Source organism: Oncorhynchus masou, chromosome 30, assembly GCF_036934945.1.
Source record: "Oncorhynchus masou masou isolate Uvic2021 chromosome 30, UVic_Omas_1.1, whole genome shotgun sequence".
Taxonomy (NCBI): Eukaryota; Metazoa; Chordata; class Actinopteri; order Salmoniformes; family Salmonidae; genus Oncorhynchus; species Oncorhynchus masou.
This window is the reverse complement of record NC_088241.1, coordinates 59,142,174-59,163,288: the sequence shown is the minus strand read 5'-3', so window position 1 is coordinate 59,163,288 and position 21,115 is coordinate 59,142,174. Positions and strand designations below refer to the sequence as shown.

The window sequence follows — 21,115 nt, the reverse complement described above, 5'->3', positions numbered from 1 at the left end:
TATCTGAGTCTATGTATTACTCATCTCATATGTATATACTATATTATATTCTACTGTATCTGAGTCTATGTATTACTCATCTCATGTGTATATACTATATTATATTCTACTGTATCTTAGTCTATGTATTACTCATCTCATATGTATATACTATATTCTATTCTACTGTATCTGAGTCTATGTATTACTCATCTCATATGTATATACTATATTCTATTCTACTGTATCTGAGTCTATGTATTACTCATCTCATATGTATATACTATATTCTATTCTACTGTATCTGAGTCTATGTATTACTCATCTCATATGTATATACTATATTCTATTCTACTGTATCTGAGTCTATGTATTACTCATCTCATATGTATATACTATATTCTATTCTACTGTATCTGAGTCTATGTATTACTCATCTCATATGTATATACTATATTCTATTCTACTGTATCTGAGTCTATGTATTACTCATCTCATATGTATATACTATATTCTATTCTACTGTATCTGAGTCTATGTATTACTCATCTCATATGTATATACTATATTCTATTCTACTGTATCTGAGTCTATGTATTACTCATCTCATATGTATATACTATATTCTATTCTACTGTATCTGAGTCTATGTATTACTCATCTCATATGTATATACTATATTCTATTCTACTGTATCTGAGTCTATGTATTACTCATCTCATATGTATATACTATATTCTATTCTACTGTATCTGAGTCTATGTATTACTCATCTCATATGTATATACTATATTCTATTCTACTGTATCTGAGTCTATGTATTACTCATCTCATATGTATATACTATATTCTATTCTACTGTATCTGAGTCTATGTATTACTCATCTCATATGTATATACTATATTCTATTCTACTGTATCTGAGTCTATGTATTACTCATCTCATATGTATATACTATATTCTATTCTACTGTATCTTAGTCTATGTATTACTCATCTCATATGTATATACTATATTCTATTCTACTGTATCTGAGTCTATGTATTACTCATCTCATATGTAGTCTATGTATTACTCATCTCATATGTATATACTATATTCTATTCTACTGTATCTGAGTCTATGTATTACTCATCTCATATGTATATACTATATTCTATTCTACTGTATCTGAGTCTATGTATTACTCATCTCATATGTATATACTATATTATATTCTACTGTATCTGAGTCTATGTATTACTCATCTCATATGTATATACTATATTCTATTCTACTGTATCTGAGTCTATGTATTACTCATCTCATATGTATATACTATATTCTATTCTACTGTATCTGAGTCTATGTATTACTCATCTCATATGTATATACTATATTCTATTCTACTGTATCTTAGTCTATGTATTACTCATCTCATATGTATATACTATATTCTATTCTACTGTATCTTAGTCTATGTATTACTCATCTCATATGTATATACTATATTCTATTCTACTGTATCTTAGTCTATGTATTACTCATCTCATATGTATATACTATATTCTATTCTACTGTATCTGAGTCTATGTATTACTCATCTCATATGTATATACTATATTCTATTCTACTGTATCTGAGTCTATGTATTACTCATCTCATATGTATATACTGTATTCTATTCTACTATATCTTAGTCTATATATTAATCATCTCATATGTATCTACTATATTTTATTCTACTGTATCTGAGTCTATGTATTACTCATCTCATATGTATATACTATATTCTATTCTACTGTATCTGAGTCTATGTATTACTCATCTCATATGTATATACTATATTTTATTCTACTGTATCTGAGTCTATGTATTACTCATCTCATATGTATATACTATATTCTATTCTACTGTATCTGAGTCTATGTATTACTCATCTCATATGTATATACTATATTTTATTCTACTGTATCTGAGTCTATGTATTACTCATCTCATATGTATATACTATATTCTATTCTACTGCATCTGAGTCTATGACGCTCCGACATTGCTCGTTCAAATATTTATAGATTCTTAATTCCATTCCTTTATATTGGATTTGTGTGTATTGTTATGGAATTGTTAGATATTACTTGTTAGATATCACTGCACTGTTGGAACTAGAAACACAAGCATTTCACTACACCCGCAATAACATCTGCTAAACACGTCTATGTGACAAATAACATTTGATTTGATTTGACAACACTTGAGACAATAGGGACCTGAGGTAGAAGATCACTTGAGGTCAGGTCTGGTTACCTAGACGAGTGCTCATTTTCTAATGAACCTCAGTATGACTCGAGTCTTTTGACGTTGACGTTGGTTGATCTGGATCTGTTAACACGCCGTCCCACATCAGACATTTTGTCAGCCTCCCGACAAGACACTGGCAGCCATGTTATGTTACACAACACAAAGACTCGCAGTACTAAGTCTCACCGACCTCCTTTGACTGCTCAGCTAAAATAAATATGACAGGGGGAGGGAGGAGGAGGGAGAGAGAGAAAAGGAGGTAGAGAAGGAGGGAGGAGGAGGGAGAGAGAGAAAAGGTGGTAGGGGAGGAGGAGGGAGAGAGAGAAAGGAGGTAGAGAAGGAGGGAGGAGGAAGGAGAGAGAGAAAAGGAGGTAGAGAAGGAGGGAGGAGGAAGGAGAGAGAGAAGAGGAGGTGGGGGAGGAGGAGGGAGGAGGGAGAGAGAGATGAGGAGGTGGATAAGGAAGGAGGAGGGAAAGAAAGAAGAGGGAGAAGGAAAGAGAGAAAAGAGGAGGTAGAGAAGGAGGAGGGAGAGAGAGAAAGGAGGTAGAGAAGGAGGGAGGAGGAAGGAGAGAGAGAAAAGGAGGTAGAGAAGGAGGGAGGAGGAAGGAGAGAGAGAAGAGGAGGTGGGGGAGGAGGAGGGAGGAGGGAGAGAGAGATGAGGAGGTGGATAAGGAAGGAGGAGGGTAAGAAAGAAGAGGGAGAAGGAAAGAGAGAAAAGAGGAGGTAGAGAAGGAGGAGGGAGAAAGAGAAGAGGAGGTGAGGAAGGAGGAGGGAAGGGGGAGGAGAGATGGAAGAGGCCGAGAAGAGGATGAGGGTGGCGGAGGAGGGGGGCAGAAGGGGAGAGAGAAGAGGATGAGGGTGGTGGAGGAGGGGGCAGAAGGGGAGAGAGAAGAGGATGAGCGTGGCGGAGGAGGGGGAGCAGAAGGGGAGAGAGAAGAGGATGAGGGTGGCAGAGGGGGGGGCAGAAGGGGAGAGAGAAGAGGATGAGGGTGGAGGAGGAGGGGGCAGAAGGGGAGAGAGAAGAGGATGAGGGTGGCAGATACATTTGATTGGGTAGGGGGCATGAAGGGGAGAGAGAAGAGGATGAGGGTGAGGACACTGGAGAGTGGTAGGGGGCAGAGAGAGCCTTGAGGAATGGAGGGCAGGAGGATGTCCCCAGGAGGGTAATCATTGAGACATGAGGGGTCCTCTAACACAAGTGCGTAAGCAAATGTGCAGATATCCCCTCAGGCGCTGACTTGAGGATCTAAGGGACTGGGGATTGAAGTCAGCCTTGCGACCCTAAACTGATTGAAGTCAGCCTTGTAAGTGTGCAGATATCCCCAGAAAGATAATATTAGCAGATACATTTGGCTGGGTAATTCCCCAGTCTAACTAAACTGGCTTTGTTGCAGATATCCCCAGGATCTAACTAAACTGGAAGTCAGCCTTGTAAGTGTGCAGATATCCCCAGGATCTAACTAAACTGCAGCCTTGTAAGTGTGCAGATATCCCCAGGATGGAAAGTCAGCCTTGTAGTGGAGTATCCCCAGGATCTAACTAAACTGTAGGATGAAGTCAGCCTTGTAAGGTGCAGATATCCCCAGGATCTAACACTGATTGAAGTCAGCCTTGTAGGACAGAGTGGACCCCAGGATCTAACTAAAATTGAAGTCAGCCTTGTAAGAGATATCCCCAGGTCTAACTGGGAAGACTGAAGTGTGCAGATATCCTAACTAAACTGACTATCCCCAGGATCCATTGACAGTAGAGAGCTAACTTGATTGAAGTCATTTAGTCCCTAATTAACTAAACTGTTGGCTCAATGGGTTCCCCAGGGTTGGGTCAGCCTTGTAGGGCAGATATCCCCAGGCAAGGATGTCAGGTTCACTTCCTGATTGAAGTCAGCCTTGTATGGTAATCATGAGACATGTTGTATTTAAACAACCCCAACACATATCCCCAGGATCTAACTAAACTGGAGACTTATATCCCCAGGATCTAACCTGATTGAAGTCAGCCTTGTAAGTGTGCAGATATCCCCAGGCAACTAAACTTGGGCTGCCCAACGATGCCAGTGTAATATCCCCAGGATTAACAAACTGATTGAAGTCACCTTGTAAGTGTGCAGATATCATGTCAACTAAACTGATTGAAGTCAGCCTTGTAAAGATATCCCTCTAACCTGATGACAGCCTTAAGGACATGGAATTAGGTCTGCCAGGACAAAGTGTGTGTGTGTTTGTGAGTATCCCCAGATCAGAGAAGTCAGCCTTGTAAGTGTGCAGATATCAGATCTAACTAAACTGATTGAAGTCAGAAGTGTGCAGATATCCCCAGGATCTAACTAAACTGATTGAAGTCAGCAGACAGATATCCCCAGGATCTAATACAGTCAAGATATCCCCAGGATCTAACTAAACTGATTGAAGTCCTTGTAAGTGTGCAGATATCCCCAGGATCTAACTAAAGTCAGCCTGATTGCAGATATCCCCAGGATCTAACTAAACTGATTGAAGTCAGCCTTGTAAGTGTGCAGATATCCCCAGGATCTAACTAAACTGATTGAAGTCAGCCTTGTAAGTGTGCAGATATCCCAGGATCTAACTAAACTGATTGAAGTCAGCCTTGTAAGTGTGCAGATATCCCCAGGATCTAACTAAACTGATTGAAGTCAGCCTTGTAAGTGTGCAGATATCCCCAGGATCTAACTACAGTCAGTAACACTGCATAGGCTTCTGTGACAAATGGTATCTAGACCTACTGAGGCCCAGGACCCTGTTACTTCCTTTGTCACTGTTAGTTTCCCCAGCTGAACCCCCTGACCTTTAAAGGGGTGTCTTTTAATTACTATACATGTGGAGCAGGACTGTAAAACAAAGCAGTCACAAAACAGAACCCTGTGACATCTCAACATTTCATCTCTTTGTGTTCCTTTGCCAAGGCTAACAAGGCTAACAAGGCTAGCATTGCCAGGCATGCGTCTTTGTGAAACTGAATCAGGCCCCGTATCGGGAACATGTGAGCTTTGTGGGGAAAGGGGAGGGAAGGGGATCATTTTATTGCAACACTCCCTTCCACCGACCCCTGCAGCTCTGGACACAGTAGTGGGCGGTGGGGCGTTCGACGAGGGCCACCATCAGGGTCGTGTTGTCATACCACTACCAAAACAGTTCATGGAGATTAGCTCACCCCCACCCTCTCTCCTTTCCCACAACCCCCTGTACACCCCTCCCACCCTGCCAAAAGCTCCAAACATGGCAGGTAGAGAGACATTGGTAGGAGGGGGATGAAGTGGATGGGCAGAAAGCTAGTTGAGGCACTCACCCCCTCACTCACACAAGCACACAAACAAACACCCCATGTTTTTTGAGGACACTGAGTAATGTCAAACTTGGGTATAAACCCTGAAATTACACATAATCTAGAAGTTTCATAAACAACACAGCAAAACTAAATCAGTAAAAACAATGTGTCCAATGTTTTCCTTTAAACTCGAACATGCTACTAAATTACATACTATTTATAATCCACCCTAGCCAAAGAGACTGAGGGACTTAGTTTGACTTAGACTTTATAACCTACTCTAGCCAAAGAGACTGAGTGACTTAGTTTGACTTAGACAGACTTTATAATCTACTCTAGCCAAAGAGACTGAGTGACTTAGTTTGACTTAGACTTTATAACCTACTCTAGCCAAAGAGACTGAGTGACTTAGTTTGACTTAGACAGACTTTATAATCTACTCTAGAAAGAGACTTTATAACCTACTCTAGCCAAAGAGACTGAGTGACTTAGTTTGACTTAGACAGACTTTATAATCTACTCTAGCCAAAGAGACTGAGTGACTTAGTGACTTAGACTTAGTTTGACTTAGACAGACTTTATAACCTACTCTAGCCAAAGAGACTGAGTGACTTAGTTTGACTTAGACAGACTTTATAACCTACTCTAGCCAAAGAGACTGAGTGACTTAGTTTGACTTAGACAGACTTTATAACCTACTCTAGCCAAAGAGACTGAGTGACTTAGTTTGACTTAGACAGACTGTATAACCTACTCTAGCCAAAGAGACTGAGTGAACTTAGTTTGACTTAGACAGACTTAATAAACCACCCTAGCCAAAGAGACTGAGTGACTTAGTTTGACTCACCACTAGGTTCCCGATCACCATGACGAGCATGAAGACCAGGATGCAGAGAGGTTGCCCGGCCACCTCCATACAATCCCACATGGTCTCGATCCACTCGCCACACAGCACCCGGAACACGATGAGGAACGAGTGGAAGAAGTCCTTCATGTGCCAGCGCGGCAGCGTACAGTCCTTAGAGATCTTACACACGCAGTCCTGGTAGTTCTTGCCAAACAGCTGCATGCCCACTACAGCAAAGATGAAGACTATGATGGCTAGGACCAGGGTCAGGTTTCCGAGAGCGCCCACCGAGTTGCCGATGATCTTGATGAGTGTGTTGAGGGTGGGCCACGACTTGGCCAACTTGAACACCCTCAGCTGTGGGAGGGGAGATAGTGAGACCAGCTGTTTGTTAGTTGTCTGAGAAATGAATTTAGAAATTAATGTTAACTACAAGTTGAATCAAGAGATTTAGAGACAAATTATATTTTCTTTATCCTATTCTCATGTTCGAGTTTATACTTTCAATAAAATGTTTATTAGTCACATTTCACTTTTTTGTGTAATTTTAACCCCCCCCCCCCCTTCGTGATTACAATCGTCTCATCGCTCGCTGCAACTCCCCAACGGGCTCTGGAGAGGCAAAGGTCAAGTGCTGCAAATCATGACCAGCTAAACCGCACTTTTTAACAAATGCTTGTATAACCCGGACGACAGCTGCACCAATGTGTCGGATGAAACACAATTCAACTGATGACCGAAGTCAGCCTGCAGGCACCCGGCCCGCCACAAGGAGTCACTAGAGCACAATGAGCTAAGTAAAGCCCCCCTGGCCAAACCCTCCCATAACCCGGACAATGCTGGGCCAATTTTGCGCTGCCCTATGGGACTCCCGGTCACTGCCAGTAATGACCAAACCCCAGGCTGTAGTGACACCACAACACTGTGATGCAGTGCCTTAGACCGCTGTACCATTCGGGAGGCTTACATTTCACATTTCTAAATAAAGAAGTGGCTACTGACTACAATTCAAATCATTCTGTCAATGGGATATGGTAGTAAAATGGGGTTACATAACTCAGGCTGGTTTAGTAACTGTTGAGAAGGACTTGCCAATTGTCTCACAGTTAGGGGGACTTACAGTTCGCATACATGTACAGTACCATTGGGTGAGAGACCTAACCAGTCACACTGTCAAAAGTGCAGGCTTTAACACACCCATTCCAGACAACCATCATCTACAAACACACAGAGAGACAGACAGCACACAGAGACACAGATAGGCCAGAGGGGTGACATGTTAAATGGTTAAATACCAGTCTGAAGGACCGGAGAACGGACAGTCCCTCCACGTCGGACAGGCCCAGCTCCATGAGGCTGAGGCACACGATGATGCTGTCAAAGATGTTCCAACCTTGTTGGAAATAGTAGTATGGATCCAGAGCGATGATCTTTAAAACCATCTCAGCGGTGAAGATCCCAGAGAATACCTAGGAAACACAGACACACACAGACACAAACAGAGAGGGAGAGCTTAGCCTGGGGGTAGGAAACTTCAGAGCAGGTTAGAGTCAGAATCAGGCCTCCCTTGAACATGAAGCACTGCAGTAGAACACTGGTGGCTGTCGCTTTGCCTGATTGTCTCCCAATCTACTGATCTTGTCCATCTGGAACCATCTGGAACCATCTGGAAGTCAGGGCTGTACGTGGAAGACTAATGGGAGCTGATGAGAAATGTTTTTAAATGAGATCTAAAGTATTGCCCAAAATAATCCTCCTAGATTTTTTGTATTTTTTTTTTGCCAATGCCTACCCATACAAGCACAGCAGCTCTACCTGCATCGTTGACAAGTGCACTGCACTCGACAAAAGGTCATTTACGCTTTGATCCGACATCCGCAGCGTTTAGTGTGAATGTGATCTCAGCGAACGTCAGGGAAATGACCAGTACAATGCACCTTTGATTAAATCCCTGTCTTGCTGTTTTCTTCATGGGAGCGTCTGGAGCTGCGACATCAAACTGCACAGCAACGTCAATAATACAACTGAGACCTCAGACTGGGAGCTTTCCTGTATATTGAATTAAGACTCACAGCCTTTACTGCACACAGTGAGCTGGCTCCTGTGTCCACCTAATCTCCTTAAGGGGAAATCTGCTTATGATATCAGTTTTCAGATGCTGTTTTAGGAGCATCCTCGTCTCTCTCATGTTAGCCACCATCGCTGTTTTTTCTTCCTTTGGCTGGACCACTATAAAGGTAGGTATTGCCTCTTGCTCTGTGTTTGTGTTGTGAAAGCTAACACAGCTGACAGGTCTGCAGTATAGGTGTGTGTGTAAGTGTGTGTGGTGTGTGTGTGTGTGTGTGTGTGTGTGTGTGTGTGTGTGTGTGTGTGTGTGTGTGTGTGTGTGTGTGTGTGTGTGTGTGTGTGTGTGTGTGTGTGTGTGTGTGTGTGTGTGTGCGTGCGTGCGTGCGTGCGTGCGTGCGTGCGTGTGCATGCGTGTGTGTGTGTCTATTTGTGCTTTGCTTCTGTGATCTCTGTGTGTTTTCGTCTTGCAGCTCTCTGCTAGTTGTTCCTTGAGGACGTGCTCCTCGATGTGACACTGAGTACGTGACACACGGGCGGAAGGCGAGGGTGGAGGGGGTAGCGGGTGGACAAGGTGAAATCGTCATAGGGCACGTCTGGGTAGCCTTGAAAGGATCTGATCTGGAGTCTGTTTAGACTAGCTGGTTATGTCACACACACAAACACAAACTCACACACACACACAGTGAGTGGCTTAGTGAGCAGTTTGGTGTGATTACAGCTGGGATATTGACTGGCACTGAAGCCCCCACTTTCAGTCGCCTGGAGGGGCCCAATGTCTGTGTGTGTGTGAGTGTGTGTGTGTGTGTGTGTGTGTGTGTGTGTGTGTGTGTGTGTGTGTGTGTGTGTGTGTGTGTGTGTGTGTGTGTGTGTGTTTTGTGTGTGCACGCGCCTGCCTACCTGCTTTGGTGTGTGTGTGTGTGTTGTATCCATTCTCATTTACATGGGGCTCATTAAGCTCGGTACACAGCTCGTTATCAATGACAAGGTACTTCACAATCATACTGTTATTACGCTGTCAGGACCCGAGGATGAGACAGGGCGTTTATTATGATTGGGCGGAGGAGTATCCTGCGAGCGATGATGCTGCCGCTGCATCTCACAGAGATCAGTGCCAACATGAAGCCAGGAAGATGTCCAACACGACATGGCATCGCCCCAGAAAAGGACAACACATGGACATGTAGCCTACTATATGAATTGATTGAGTTTGTGGCTCACACTTTATTCTGATAGTCCCATATTGATGATCTACAGATATATAATATAATCCATATAATCAACAAATGACTGAATATGTTGATAAACAACTGCTTGCTAAGGTTACGATTAGGGTTAGAATAAATGTTAGGTTTAGGTTTGGATTATGGTTAGGGTTAAGTTTAGTTGATAGTTCATTGAAATTTTGTTGACACTTATTGAACATCTACTGAACATGTACAAACCATCTACAAACCATGTACTTGGGACTATCTATATCAAGTGTTATCAGTTTGTGTGCTGTACTGTATTGGTTTGGGGCAGATATGGTGCAGGAGACAATAACGTAATGTCTTTAGGATGAAGTTGATGTCGCCTAGTGTGATGCTCAAATTATTGTGAGTTAATAATAACGGTTTGCTTGGGTGAATGACTTTCCACTACTGGAAATGCGCACACCAGAAATGTGTTGAAAAATTAATTTACTTTGTTGCAATGTTATTAAAACGCATTTTCATCAAGTCTGTACCTCAAATTAGCATCTCTGTAATTCGAAAACAGATAATGAGTATTTACATTTTTTTTATTTAACCTTTATTTAACTAGGCAAGTGAGTTATTTGCAATAACAGTCTACCAAAAGGCAAAAGGCCTCCTGCGGGAACGGGGGCTGGGATTTAAAATACAAATAAATGAAATAAAGATATAGGACAAAACACACATTATGACAGGAGAGACAACAAAACACTATATAAAGAGACATCACAACACCACATAAAGAGAGACCTAAGACAACAACATAGCATGGCAGCAACACATAACAACACAGCATGGTAGCAACACAACATGACAACAACATGGTAGCAGCACGATATGGCAGCAGCACAACATGGTAGCAGCACAAAACATGGTACAAACATTATTGGGCACAAAGGGCAAGAAGGTAGAGACAACGATACATCACGCAAAGCAGCCACAGCTGTCAGTAAGTGTGTCCATGATTGAGTCTTTGAATGAAGAGATTGAGATAAAACTGGCCAGATTGAGTGTTTGTTGCAGCTCGTTCCAGTTGCAAGCTGCAGTGAACTGAAAAGAGGAGCGACCCAGGGATGTGTATGCTTTGGGGACGTTTAACAGAATGTGACTGGCAGAACGGGTGTTGTACATGGAGGATGAGGGCTGCAGTAGATATCTCAGATAGGGGGGAGTGAGGCCTAAGAGGGTTTTATAAATAAGCATCAATCAGTGGGTCTTGCGACGGATTTACAGAGTAGGCCACGGCACTAACACTATTTGTTCAACTAATCTCATATGTTAATTCAAATATTATTTGGGCATATTAACAAAAATATTCTGCACAACAATGTTTTAACTCGGGTATTTGATACATATGACTACATTATACATATTAATTTATACAGTAATTATTATTCAACATGTCCTCGTCTGGGATTTGAACCCACAACCTTTTGGTTGATGGCATTCTGATCTTCCTGCTACTGTATGCCACCATGTCTGTGTCAATTATCAGTTCATCTCAATATTCTCTCATTATATATTTCATTTATTTATTTCAGAAATGTTGGGGTTTTATGTATAGTTGTCTAAATGTTTTTTAGGGCATATTAACCTGTTTAACCTGTTTAAATGTTAACCTGTTTAAATTACTCCTTAATCACAATAATTGCAACTATTGCATGTCACTAGTTCCACAGCCTTATTTAGTCAAAATGACCAAATAATACTTTCTAGTTGAATGAACATATGAGACAAGTGGAACAAAAACATAATTTTAAGTTGAATGAATTTTGCAAGTTTGGGAAAAGCTTTAATTGAAAAGTAGTGGAACCAGTTACTTAATAATAATCAGTTTAAACAACTACAATGTTTTTATAGTGAATCGTGTGTCACAAATGGTACTCTATTCCCTCCATAGTGCACTACTTTTGACCAGGGACAATAGGACTCTGGTCAAAAGTAGTGCACTATATTGGGAGTAGAGTGCCATTTGGGACACAACCCAAAGGCATGAAGGTTAATTATTTCTGTCAGGCCAAAGCAGCAGTAATGAGTAAGTGTTTAGGATGCCCAGGCAGACATGGTAATTGAATAATACTGACGTGTTGGTCTGAGCATGTCACGGCATCGTGACCACACAATTCATATCTCCTGTGATAAGAGTACAGCTGGAATCGTTAATTGGTGGAACTGCCACGTCCGTTTGGGACATTGCAATAACAAAGAAATTACTGCAAATAAACGAACACAGTTTTTTTGGGACATCATTGCCAGTGGTGATCCGTCATTCAGGGCAGAGGGGTTGGTAATGTTCTCTAGTTGTGTCGTGATTGGCTCAGTGTTTTGTCACTCTAGGGGACACTACATCACTGCCAAATCTAAGGGTAGAGCTCAAAATGTAAGCTCATTAGGTGCTGCCATAGAGTTACATTAGAAGTGCCCATCCAAAAAGGCTCAAGGTCATTGGCCACAAATAAAATGATGTCAAATGATGAAATATCTACAGTAGCCTTGATTGGACTGATACTTTCAAAATCTTAGCTAGCAAGCTAGCAGTCATCATCATGGCCCATGTCGACAATCAACTGGCAAATCCTTTTTAATCCTTGTCATATGAATAGAAATAATGAATAAAAATTATAGACAAAATGTATCGGTGCTCATCGGCCATTGGACATAAACATTACACAACAAGTTGGAAATTGCAAATTCAACAATCAGTGGTTTTGAAGGAATCAGTGGCTAACTGCAAGCATCGCAAAGCCATCACTAGCTTGCTATTCAGTGGAGTGGCTGTGTGGTCCCAAGTCTGGATTTGAGGGTCTCTTTTCCAAGCTTAAAAAGATAAACAATCAACATTGGCCCTGCTGTCATTCTAGTATGACTTCTGCCATTCTCAAAACAACTGGAAACTCAGGACTGGGAAATCTGGCTTCAGTGAGTTCAAGACAACTGGGAACTCAGAAACAAATAACTCTGACTGGGAAAATACATTTTGAATGGTCTTCCAACTCAGAATTGCAAGTCTGGAACTCGGGCCCCAGTTGCCTTGAAAGCACCATAAATCCAGATAATGCCAGACTTTGATGACAGAGTTTAATGACACAATTTGCCCACGAAGGACCGTCCAAAAATGTCTTGTAGGCTGCTGCATAAATTAGATAATATTTATACTATTAGCTAAGACTAATACTAAGTGTATGTTGTGTAGTAAGCTGTTAGTAGCCCATATGCCTCACCCTAATAATTTGGTCCCCTCTTAATTTCACCTACTGTTCTGACTTGGTGGTGCACATGTAGCCTATGGCCTGTTTTAGAGAAATATCATCATCAAATACAGTAAGAGCATTCATTGTCTGCTTATATGCCCCCTTTATTTATCCTACGGTTCTGACTTGGTGTACATGGAGAATACTGTAAGAACGGCCCATGTTTTGAATTCTGTCGCTGTGCATTTCAAATGTGCTGAACAAATAGTTATATTGACTACGCCCGTCCTAGCTCATTGTCTTAATCAAAATGATGGATTGCCTCTTATCCAGTTGTCTTCCCATTATGCCATAGTTTGTACATCTCAATTTTCTGTAGAAACCACATTTGTTTAAGCAAGTCAGACATATCAGCTATGTTTTTATCAAAGGCAGAAAATAAAGCTAAATGAACTGTTTCGCTGCAAGACAAGGCTCCGCTGATAGCCAGGTGTAGCAGTGGTAAGGTGTTGGGACTGTGTTTGTGGGCACCGTTAAAGTGCAATTAATGTATTGTTTAGTGTTTTGTTGTGTTGTGTAGTGGCTTTGCTGGCATGCATCTAAAAAATAATATTGCAGTACCTTAATGTACATTTACTGTACTTTGTTTTGCACGCATTACTGTCCTCTGTTTCTACCTCCATAACATCAACAAAACAATAACAAAAACAGCAAGGCACTGTTTTCTCCAATGTGGATTGGATCTTTAGGAAAGTGTGCAGGTTGTGTGTGAAGTCTACCCTCTTAAGGACACTGAGACAAGCAACGTTATCCTGAATAGGTCAAGTGAAGCACTGAAATGGCACCCTATTCCCTAGAGCAGAAGTGCTCTACTGTAGACCAAGTTCTGGCAAAAAAAAAACATACACAATATAGGGAATAGGGTGCTTTGAGACGGCAGGTAGCTTAGTGGCTAAGAGTTGGGCCAGTAACCGAAAGGTTGCTGGTTCAAATCCCCAAGCTGACGAGGTGAAAATCTGTTGATTTGCCCTTGAGCAAGGCACTTAATCCCAAATGCACCTGCAAGTCACTCTGGATACAAGCTGAACGAATAGAATGCCATTTCAGATGAAACCATTCTGTTTTGTGCGGAAAACCTACTACAAAAATATGTTTAGTGTTTTTGTGTTGTGGGCGTGGGCGTGGGCGTGTTGAATATCCCACAACGTTGAACCAAATTAGCTTGGTTTCCAGGCTAAATGGGAATATTAAAATGATATATTCAATCAGATGAACCTACTAAAAGACTGAAAGGACACACCTGTGTGTTGCCTATCTGAAAACGCCTATCTTCTGAATCCTTACTGAAAAAAAACACATTCATGTCACATGATCACACGTGAAGTGTTCCAAAAAAATGTTTTTGCTCATGTGATTTTCCATGTGAAATTATGTGTTTTATCTGTAAGAGATTACTCATCTAACCGCTGCCTCAGACAACCTGTCTGTCACTCTCCCACCCCAAACAACTCACTGTCCTCTCACAGAGATACAGATGTACGGTTCTGAAAAGAACATCATGCCAGCGACCAACACACTCATGTGTCTATCTAACAGCCCGGAGGTGTTGTCCATACGTCTGTCCAGCTGTGTCTGTGTGACTGAGGGGTAGCTGAAGGGCACAGGAGGACAGCTGGATGGGTATTGCTGTGTAAACTAGGGCCTGTGCTGTGCTGGCCGTGGCTGTGGTAGTAACAGCAAAGAGTCCTGGTTCAGCATATATGAAGATATACACGCATGCATACAGACACACACACACACACACACACACACACACACACACACACACACACACACACACACACACACACACACACACACACACACACACACACACACACACACACACACGTGTATACAGAAACACACACACACACACACACACACACACACACAAACACACGTGTGTATACAGACACTCACACACACATACGTGTGTATACAGAGACACACACACACACGTGTATACAGACACACACACACACACGTGTGTACGTGTATACAGACATACACACACACACACACGTGTATACAGACACACACACACACATATGTGTGTATACAGAGACACACACACACACACACACGTGTATACACACTCGTATACACACACACACGTGTATACAGAGACACACACACACGTGTGTATACACACTCGTATACACACACACACACACACCCACACACAGCAGAGTGAGGCTCATGCGAGCGGAAGGGCGGTGGGCGTGGGCTCAACGGGGAAGGGGGCAGAGAGGAGATGTCATGTGACAAGCACTCTCTGTGAAGCACGTCAACAAGGTTTCGCTCCCACGGTCAACACAATCCACGTGACTACGCACGCCCAACTGGCCTCGGGTGAACAGTCCACACATAACGTATACAAACACACACACATACGTGTGCAGATGGAAACATTTCCATGCGCACATTCACACGCATGCACAACCATGCATGAACACACACACACACACGTATACACACACAAACACACACACATACACATTTGGGTTTGGCAGAATTACCACCATAACGGTAACATCAAAAGGTTAAATAATGAAGCAATATTTCTGTAGTCCAAGTGGTTGGAGTGGTCCTTGGGCACTTATAGAACAATTATGTCAGATCAGTTGTGTTTTGTGATCCCATGAAGGACAGTATAATAACATAACTGTATATCTGAATGTGTATTTTTCCCAGTGATCATATTCACGTCCAAATTTTGGTGATTAAATATGAAACTATTTGTGAGAAGACATAAAGTGATGTTAGCCTTCTAAATGAGAGAATTGTTTTTCATGTGAAGTCTTAACCAAGTCAGTGGCTACATCCACGTGAGTACAGACATTATGTTGGCGTCATGGAACATCCCTTTTCCCAGTGTGCATAAAACTCACTTCTGACAAAAATGTACATTAGATCAAGCAGGCAGACGGTGTTGAACCATACATCACGAATGGTTAGACTCCACCAGACCAGCTAAGTGCAGCGCCAGCTGTACACGTTGAAATGGTTAAGAAAACTACACTTTCACAGTCTGCAGCTGTATAGGCAAAATAGTCTAGGAAACTTGACCGAAAGAAAAGAAAGAAGAACAATTTCCTTTACCACTATAGATACCTCTAAATTATCTATTTTAACAAACCGAACACGAGAACAACCGGCTGGTACTTTGAAAATATCCATTCTAAAATAACATTTCCATATCCAACCACCATTGGTACGTCTGGAAGAACAGGTTATAACAGACACAACCAGAGACTTTCTGTCATGTCTTGTTATGTCTGTTCCTGTCCTTTCTCTTCACTCTGTCTCTCTCTGCTGGTCTTTTTAGGTTACCTTCTCTGTCTCTCATTCTTCAGCTGTTCTACATCTCCCCTAACTAGCTCATTCACTCCTTCCCACCTGTTCTCTCTTCCCCCTCTGATTAGGTCTCTATTTCTCTCTCTGTTCCTGCTACTTTCAGTGTCTGATTCTTGTTTGTGTTTTTGATGCCAGAAGCAAGCTGTCGTCCCGTTTGCTTCCACCTTGTCCTATCCTGTCGGAGTCTGCCTGGCAGGTGCATCCTGCATTATTCTAACGTTCTTTTTGTTCCATTGACTACGTTGGAAGAGGATTTATGCCATTCCTGTTTTTCATTAAAGAACTCTGTTTTCTGTTAAAACCGCTTTTGGGTCTTCACTCAAGTACATAACACTTTCTGTCGAATTTACACCCCAGATGGACCGAGACAACAAAGGCATGCAATCATAAAAATATAGAGTGGCTTGTGAAAGTATTCAGCCCCCTTGGTATTGTTCCTATTTTGTTGCCTTACAACCTGGAATTAAAATATATTTTTTGAGGGTTTGTTTGATGTGATTTACACAACAAGCCTACCACTTTGAAGATGCAAAATATTTTCTCTTGTGAAACAAACAAGAAATAAGACAAAAAAAAACAGAAAACATGAGATTGCATAACTGTTAACCCACCCAAAATCAATCATTTGTATAGCCACCTTACTCAGCAATTACAGCCGCAAGACTCTTGGGGTATGTCTCTATAAGCTTGGCATATCTAGCCACTGGGATTTTTGCCCATTCTTCAAGGAAAAACTGCTCCAGCTCCTTCAAGTTGGATGGTGTACAGCAATCTTTAAGTCATACCACATATTCTTAATTGGATTGAGGTCTGGGCTTTGACTAGGCCATTCCAAGACGTTTAAAAGTTGTGCCTTAAACCACTGGAAAGTTGCTTTAGCAGTGTGCTTAGGGTCATTGTCCTGCTGGAAGGTGAACCTCTGTCCCAGTCTCAAATCTCTGGAAGACTGAAACAGGTTTCCCTCAAGGATTTCCCTGTATTTAGCGCCATCCATAATTTCTTCAATTCTGACCAGTTTCCCAGTCCCTGCCGATTAAAAACATCCCCACAGCATGATAACGCCTCCATGCTTCATATGTGGGGATGGTATATTCTCGGGGTGATGAGAGGTTTTGGGTTTGCGCCAGACATAGTGTTTTCCTTGATGGCCAAAAAGCTACATTTTTGTTTAATCTGACCAGAGTACTTTCTTCCATATGAACACCAAACGTGTTTGCTTATTTTTTCTTTAAGCAATAGCATTTTCTGCCCACTCTTCAATAAAGCCCAGCTCTGTGGAGTGTATGGCTTAAAGTGGTCCTATGGACAGATATTCCAATCTCCGCTGTGGAGCTTTGCATCTCCTTCCGGGTTATCTTTGGCTTCTTTGTTGCCTCTCTGATTTATGCCCTCCTTGCCTGGTCCGTGAGTTTTGGTGAGCGGCCCTGTCTTGGCAGGTTTGTTGTGGTGCCATATTATTTCCATTTTTTATCCTGGATTTAATGGTGCTCCGTGGGATGTTCAAAGTTTTGGATATTTTTTTTATAACCCAACAATGATCTGTACTTCTCCACAACTTTGTCCCTGACCTGTTTGGAGAGCTCCTTGGTCTTCATGGTGCCACTGGCTTGGTGGTGCCTCTTGTTTAATGGTGTTGCAGACTCTGGGGCCTTTTAGAACAGGTATATATATACTGAGATCATGTGACACTTAGATTGCACACAGGTGGACTTTATTTAACTACATGAAATTACATGAAATCCAAATAACAGGTTGTAATGCAACAAAATAGGAAAAACGCCAAGGGGGCTGAATAGTTTTGCAAAGCACTGTGCATTGCAAATTATATTTTTGAATGAACGGCCGTTCATGTGCAAAGTATTAGCATTTCCATGAGCATAGTTATGGGCTGTGTGTACGATAGTGGAGTCCTTTGTCTTTTCTCCTGCTCTTTCTTCCATGCCCCTCCCTTTTCATTTGGTGTAACAAGTCGTCATATCGGGTTTAGTACACTTTTAATTTCATTATGTAGTACTCAATGTGTAAGCTATTCTGTTTGTGTGTTTATGTCATGCTCTGTGATTATTTAGTTAGTAAATAAATAATAAGGCCAATTTGTGTATTGCATATTCAAAATTTATGCTAGAGTTCGTGCAGATATCCAAGGATATTGCGACATTCAGAATGAGACTGATAGAAGATAAAATTAATTAATTACTGATTGATGACTGAAATGTCAGAGATATTTATATCTTTAGAGTTAATTCGGAAACGGTAACTCATTAAACAAACTTTTTCCATGGTGTCCCAAGATTGCTGATGAGTTAATTGTTTACATGAGTAATTTAATCATCGTAATAATTAAACATACTGTAGTTAATCGATTTGATAAAGCAATTGTCATCACATTAATGATAGCCAAAGACACGACACAAGCATGCACATAACACTTAGAGAGAGAGACAATATCTCTCCACTATAATAGGGATGAGAGAAAAATTCCTCTTCAAACAAATCTCTACGTACAGAGACAAAAAAGTTTTTAATGTGTGATGCTGCATCTAGCAAACTGGCAGTTATCCAATACAGTCACCACCCCACCACAGTTCAGACTCTCTATGTATCCAACACAGTCACCACCCCACCACAGTTCAGACTCTCTATGTATCCAACACAGTCACCACCCCACCACAGTTCAGACTCTCTATGTATCCAACACAGTCACCACCCCACCACAGTTCCTCTCTATGTATCCACAGTCACCACCCCACCACAGTTCAGACTCTCTATGTATCCAACACAGTCACCAACCACAGTTCAGACTCTCTATGTATCCAACACAGTCACCACCCCACCACAGTTCAGACTCTCTATGTATCCAACACAGTCACCACCCCACCAGACACCACAGTCACCACCCCACCACAGTTCAGACTCTCTATGTATCCAACACAGTCACCACCCCACCACAGTTCAGACTCTCTATGTATCCAACACAGTCACCACCCCACCACAGTTCAGACTCTCTATGTATCCAACACAGTCACCACCCCACCACAGTTCAGACTCTCTATGTATCCAACACAGTATCCAACACAGTCACCACCCCACCACAGTTCAGACTCTCTATGTATCCAACACAGTCACCACCCCACCACAGTTCAGACTCTCTATGTATCCAACACAGTCACCACCCCACCACAGTTCAGACTCTCTATGTATCCAACACAGTCACCACCCCACCACAGTTCAGACTCTCTATGTATCCAACACAGTCACCACCCCACCACAGTTCCTCTCTATGTATCCAACACAGTCACCACCCCACCACAGTTCAGACTCTCTATGTATCCAACACAGTCACCACCCCACCACAGTTCAGACTCTCTATGTATCCAACACAGTCACCACCCCACCACAGTTCAGACTCTCTATGTATCCAACACACCACCCCACCACAGTCAGACTCATGTATCCCCACCCCACAGTTCAGACTCTCTATGTATCCAACACAGTCACCACCCCACCACAGTTCAGACTCTCTATGTATCCAACACAGTCACCACCCCACCACAGTTCAGACTCTCTATGTATCCAACAGTCACCACCCCACCACAGTTCAGACTCTCTATGTATCCAACACAGTCACCACCCCACCACAGTTCAGACTCTCTATGTATCCAACACAGTCACCACCCCACCACAGTTCAGACTCTCTATGTATCCAACAGTCACCACCCCACCACAGTTCACTCTCTATGTATCCAACACAGTCACCACCCCACCACAGTTCAGACTCTCTATGTATCCAACACAGTCACCACCCCACCACAGTTCAGACTCTCTATGTATCCAACACAGTCACCACCCCACCACAGTTCAGACTCTCTATGTATCCAACACAGTCACCACCCCACCACAGTTCAGACTCTCTATGTATCCAACACAGTCACCACCCCACCACAGTTCAGACTCTCTATGTATCCAACACAGTCACCACCCCACCACAGTTCAGACTCTCTATGTATCCAACACAGTCACCACCCCACCACAGTTCAGACTCTCTATGTATCCAACACAGTCACCACCCCACCACAGTTCAGACTCTCTATGTATCCAACACAGTCACCACCCCACCACAGTTCAGACTCTCTATGTATCCAACACAGTCACCACCCCACCACAGTTCAGACTTCAGATCCAACACAGTCACCACCCCACCACAGTTCAGACTCTCTATGTATCCAACACAGTCACCACCCCACCACAGTTCAGACTCTCTATGTATCCAACACAGTCACCACCCCACCACAGTTCAGACTCTCTATGTATCCAACACAGTCACCACCCCACCACAGTTCAGACTCTCTATGTATCCAACAGTCACCACCCCACCACAGTTCAGACTCTCTATGTATCCAACACAGTCACACCCCACCACAGTTCACCACCCACCACCACAGTTCAGACTCTCTATGTATCCATGTCATTCAGACTCTCTATGTATCCAACACAGTCACCACCCCACCACAGTTCAGACTCTCTATGTATCCAACACAGTCACCACCCCACCACAGTTCAGACTCTCTATGTATCCAACACAGTCACCACCCCACCACAGTTCAGACTCTCTATGTATCCAACAGTCACCACCCCACCACAGTTCAGACTCTCTATGTATCCAATACAGTCACCACCCCACCACAGTTCAGACTCTCTATGTATCCAACAGTCACCACCCCACCACAGTTCAGACTCTCTATGTATCCAACACAGTCACCACCCCACCACAGTTCAGACGTTTGTCACCAAGGCGATGATGACTTGCTGAAAGATGGGAAAGACCAGAGAGGGA

At 42.4% G+C, this 21,115-nt stretch overlaps 1 protein-coding gene across 1 annotated transcript in view; it reads right to left on the bottom strand.

Annotated features, from left to right (window-relative positions):
* Positions 1–21,115, bottom strand: part of LOC135522885 (sodium channel protein type 4 subunit alpha-like) — a 194,370-nt gene that overhangs the window by 100,678 nt on the left and 72,577 nt on the right. The window contains exons 14-15 of the mRNA XM_064949549.1: positions 7,688–7,861; positions 6,393–6,749 (exon numbers count right to left, since the gene is read on the bottom strand). Of these exons, the coding sequence (XP_064805621.1) occupies positions 6,393–6,749; positions 7,688–7,861 (531 nt within the window). The remainder of the gene's footprint in view (positions 1–6,392; positions 6,750–7,687; positions 7,862–21,115) is intronic.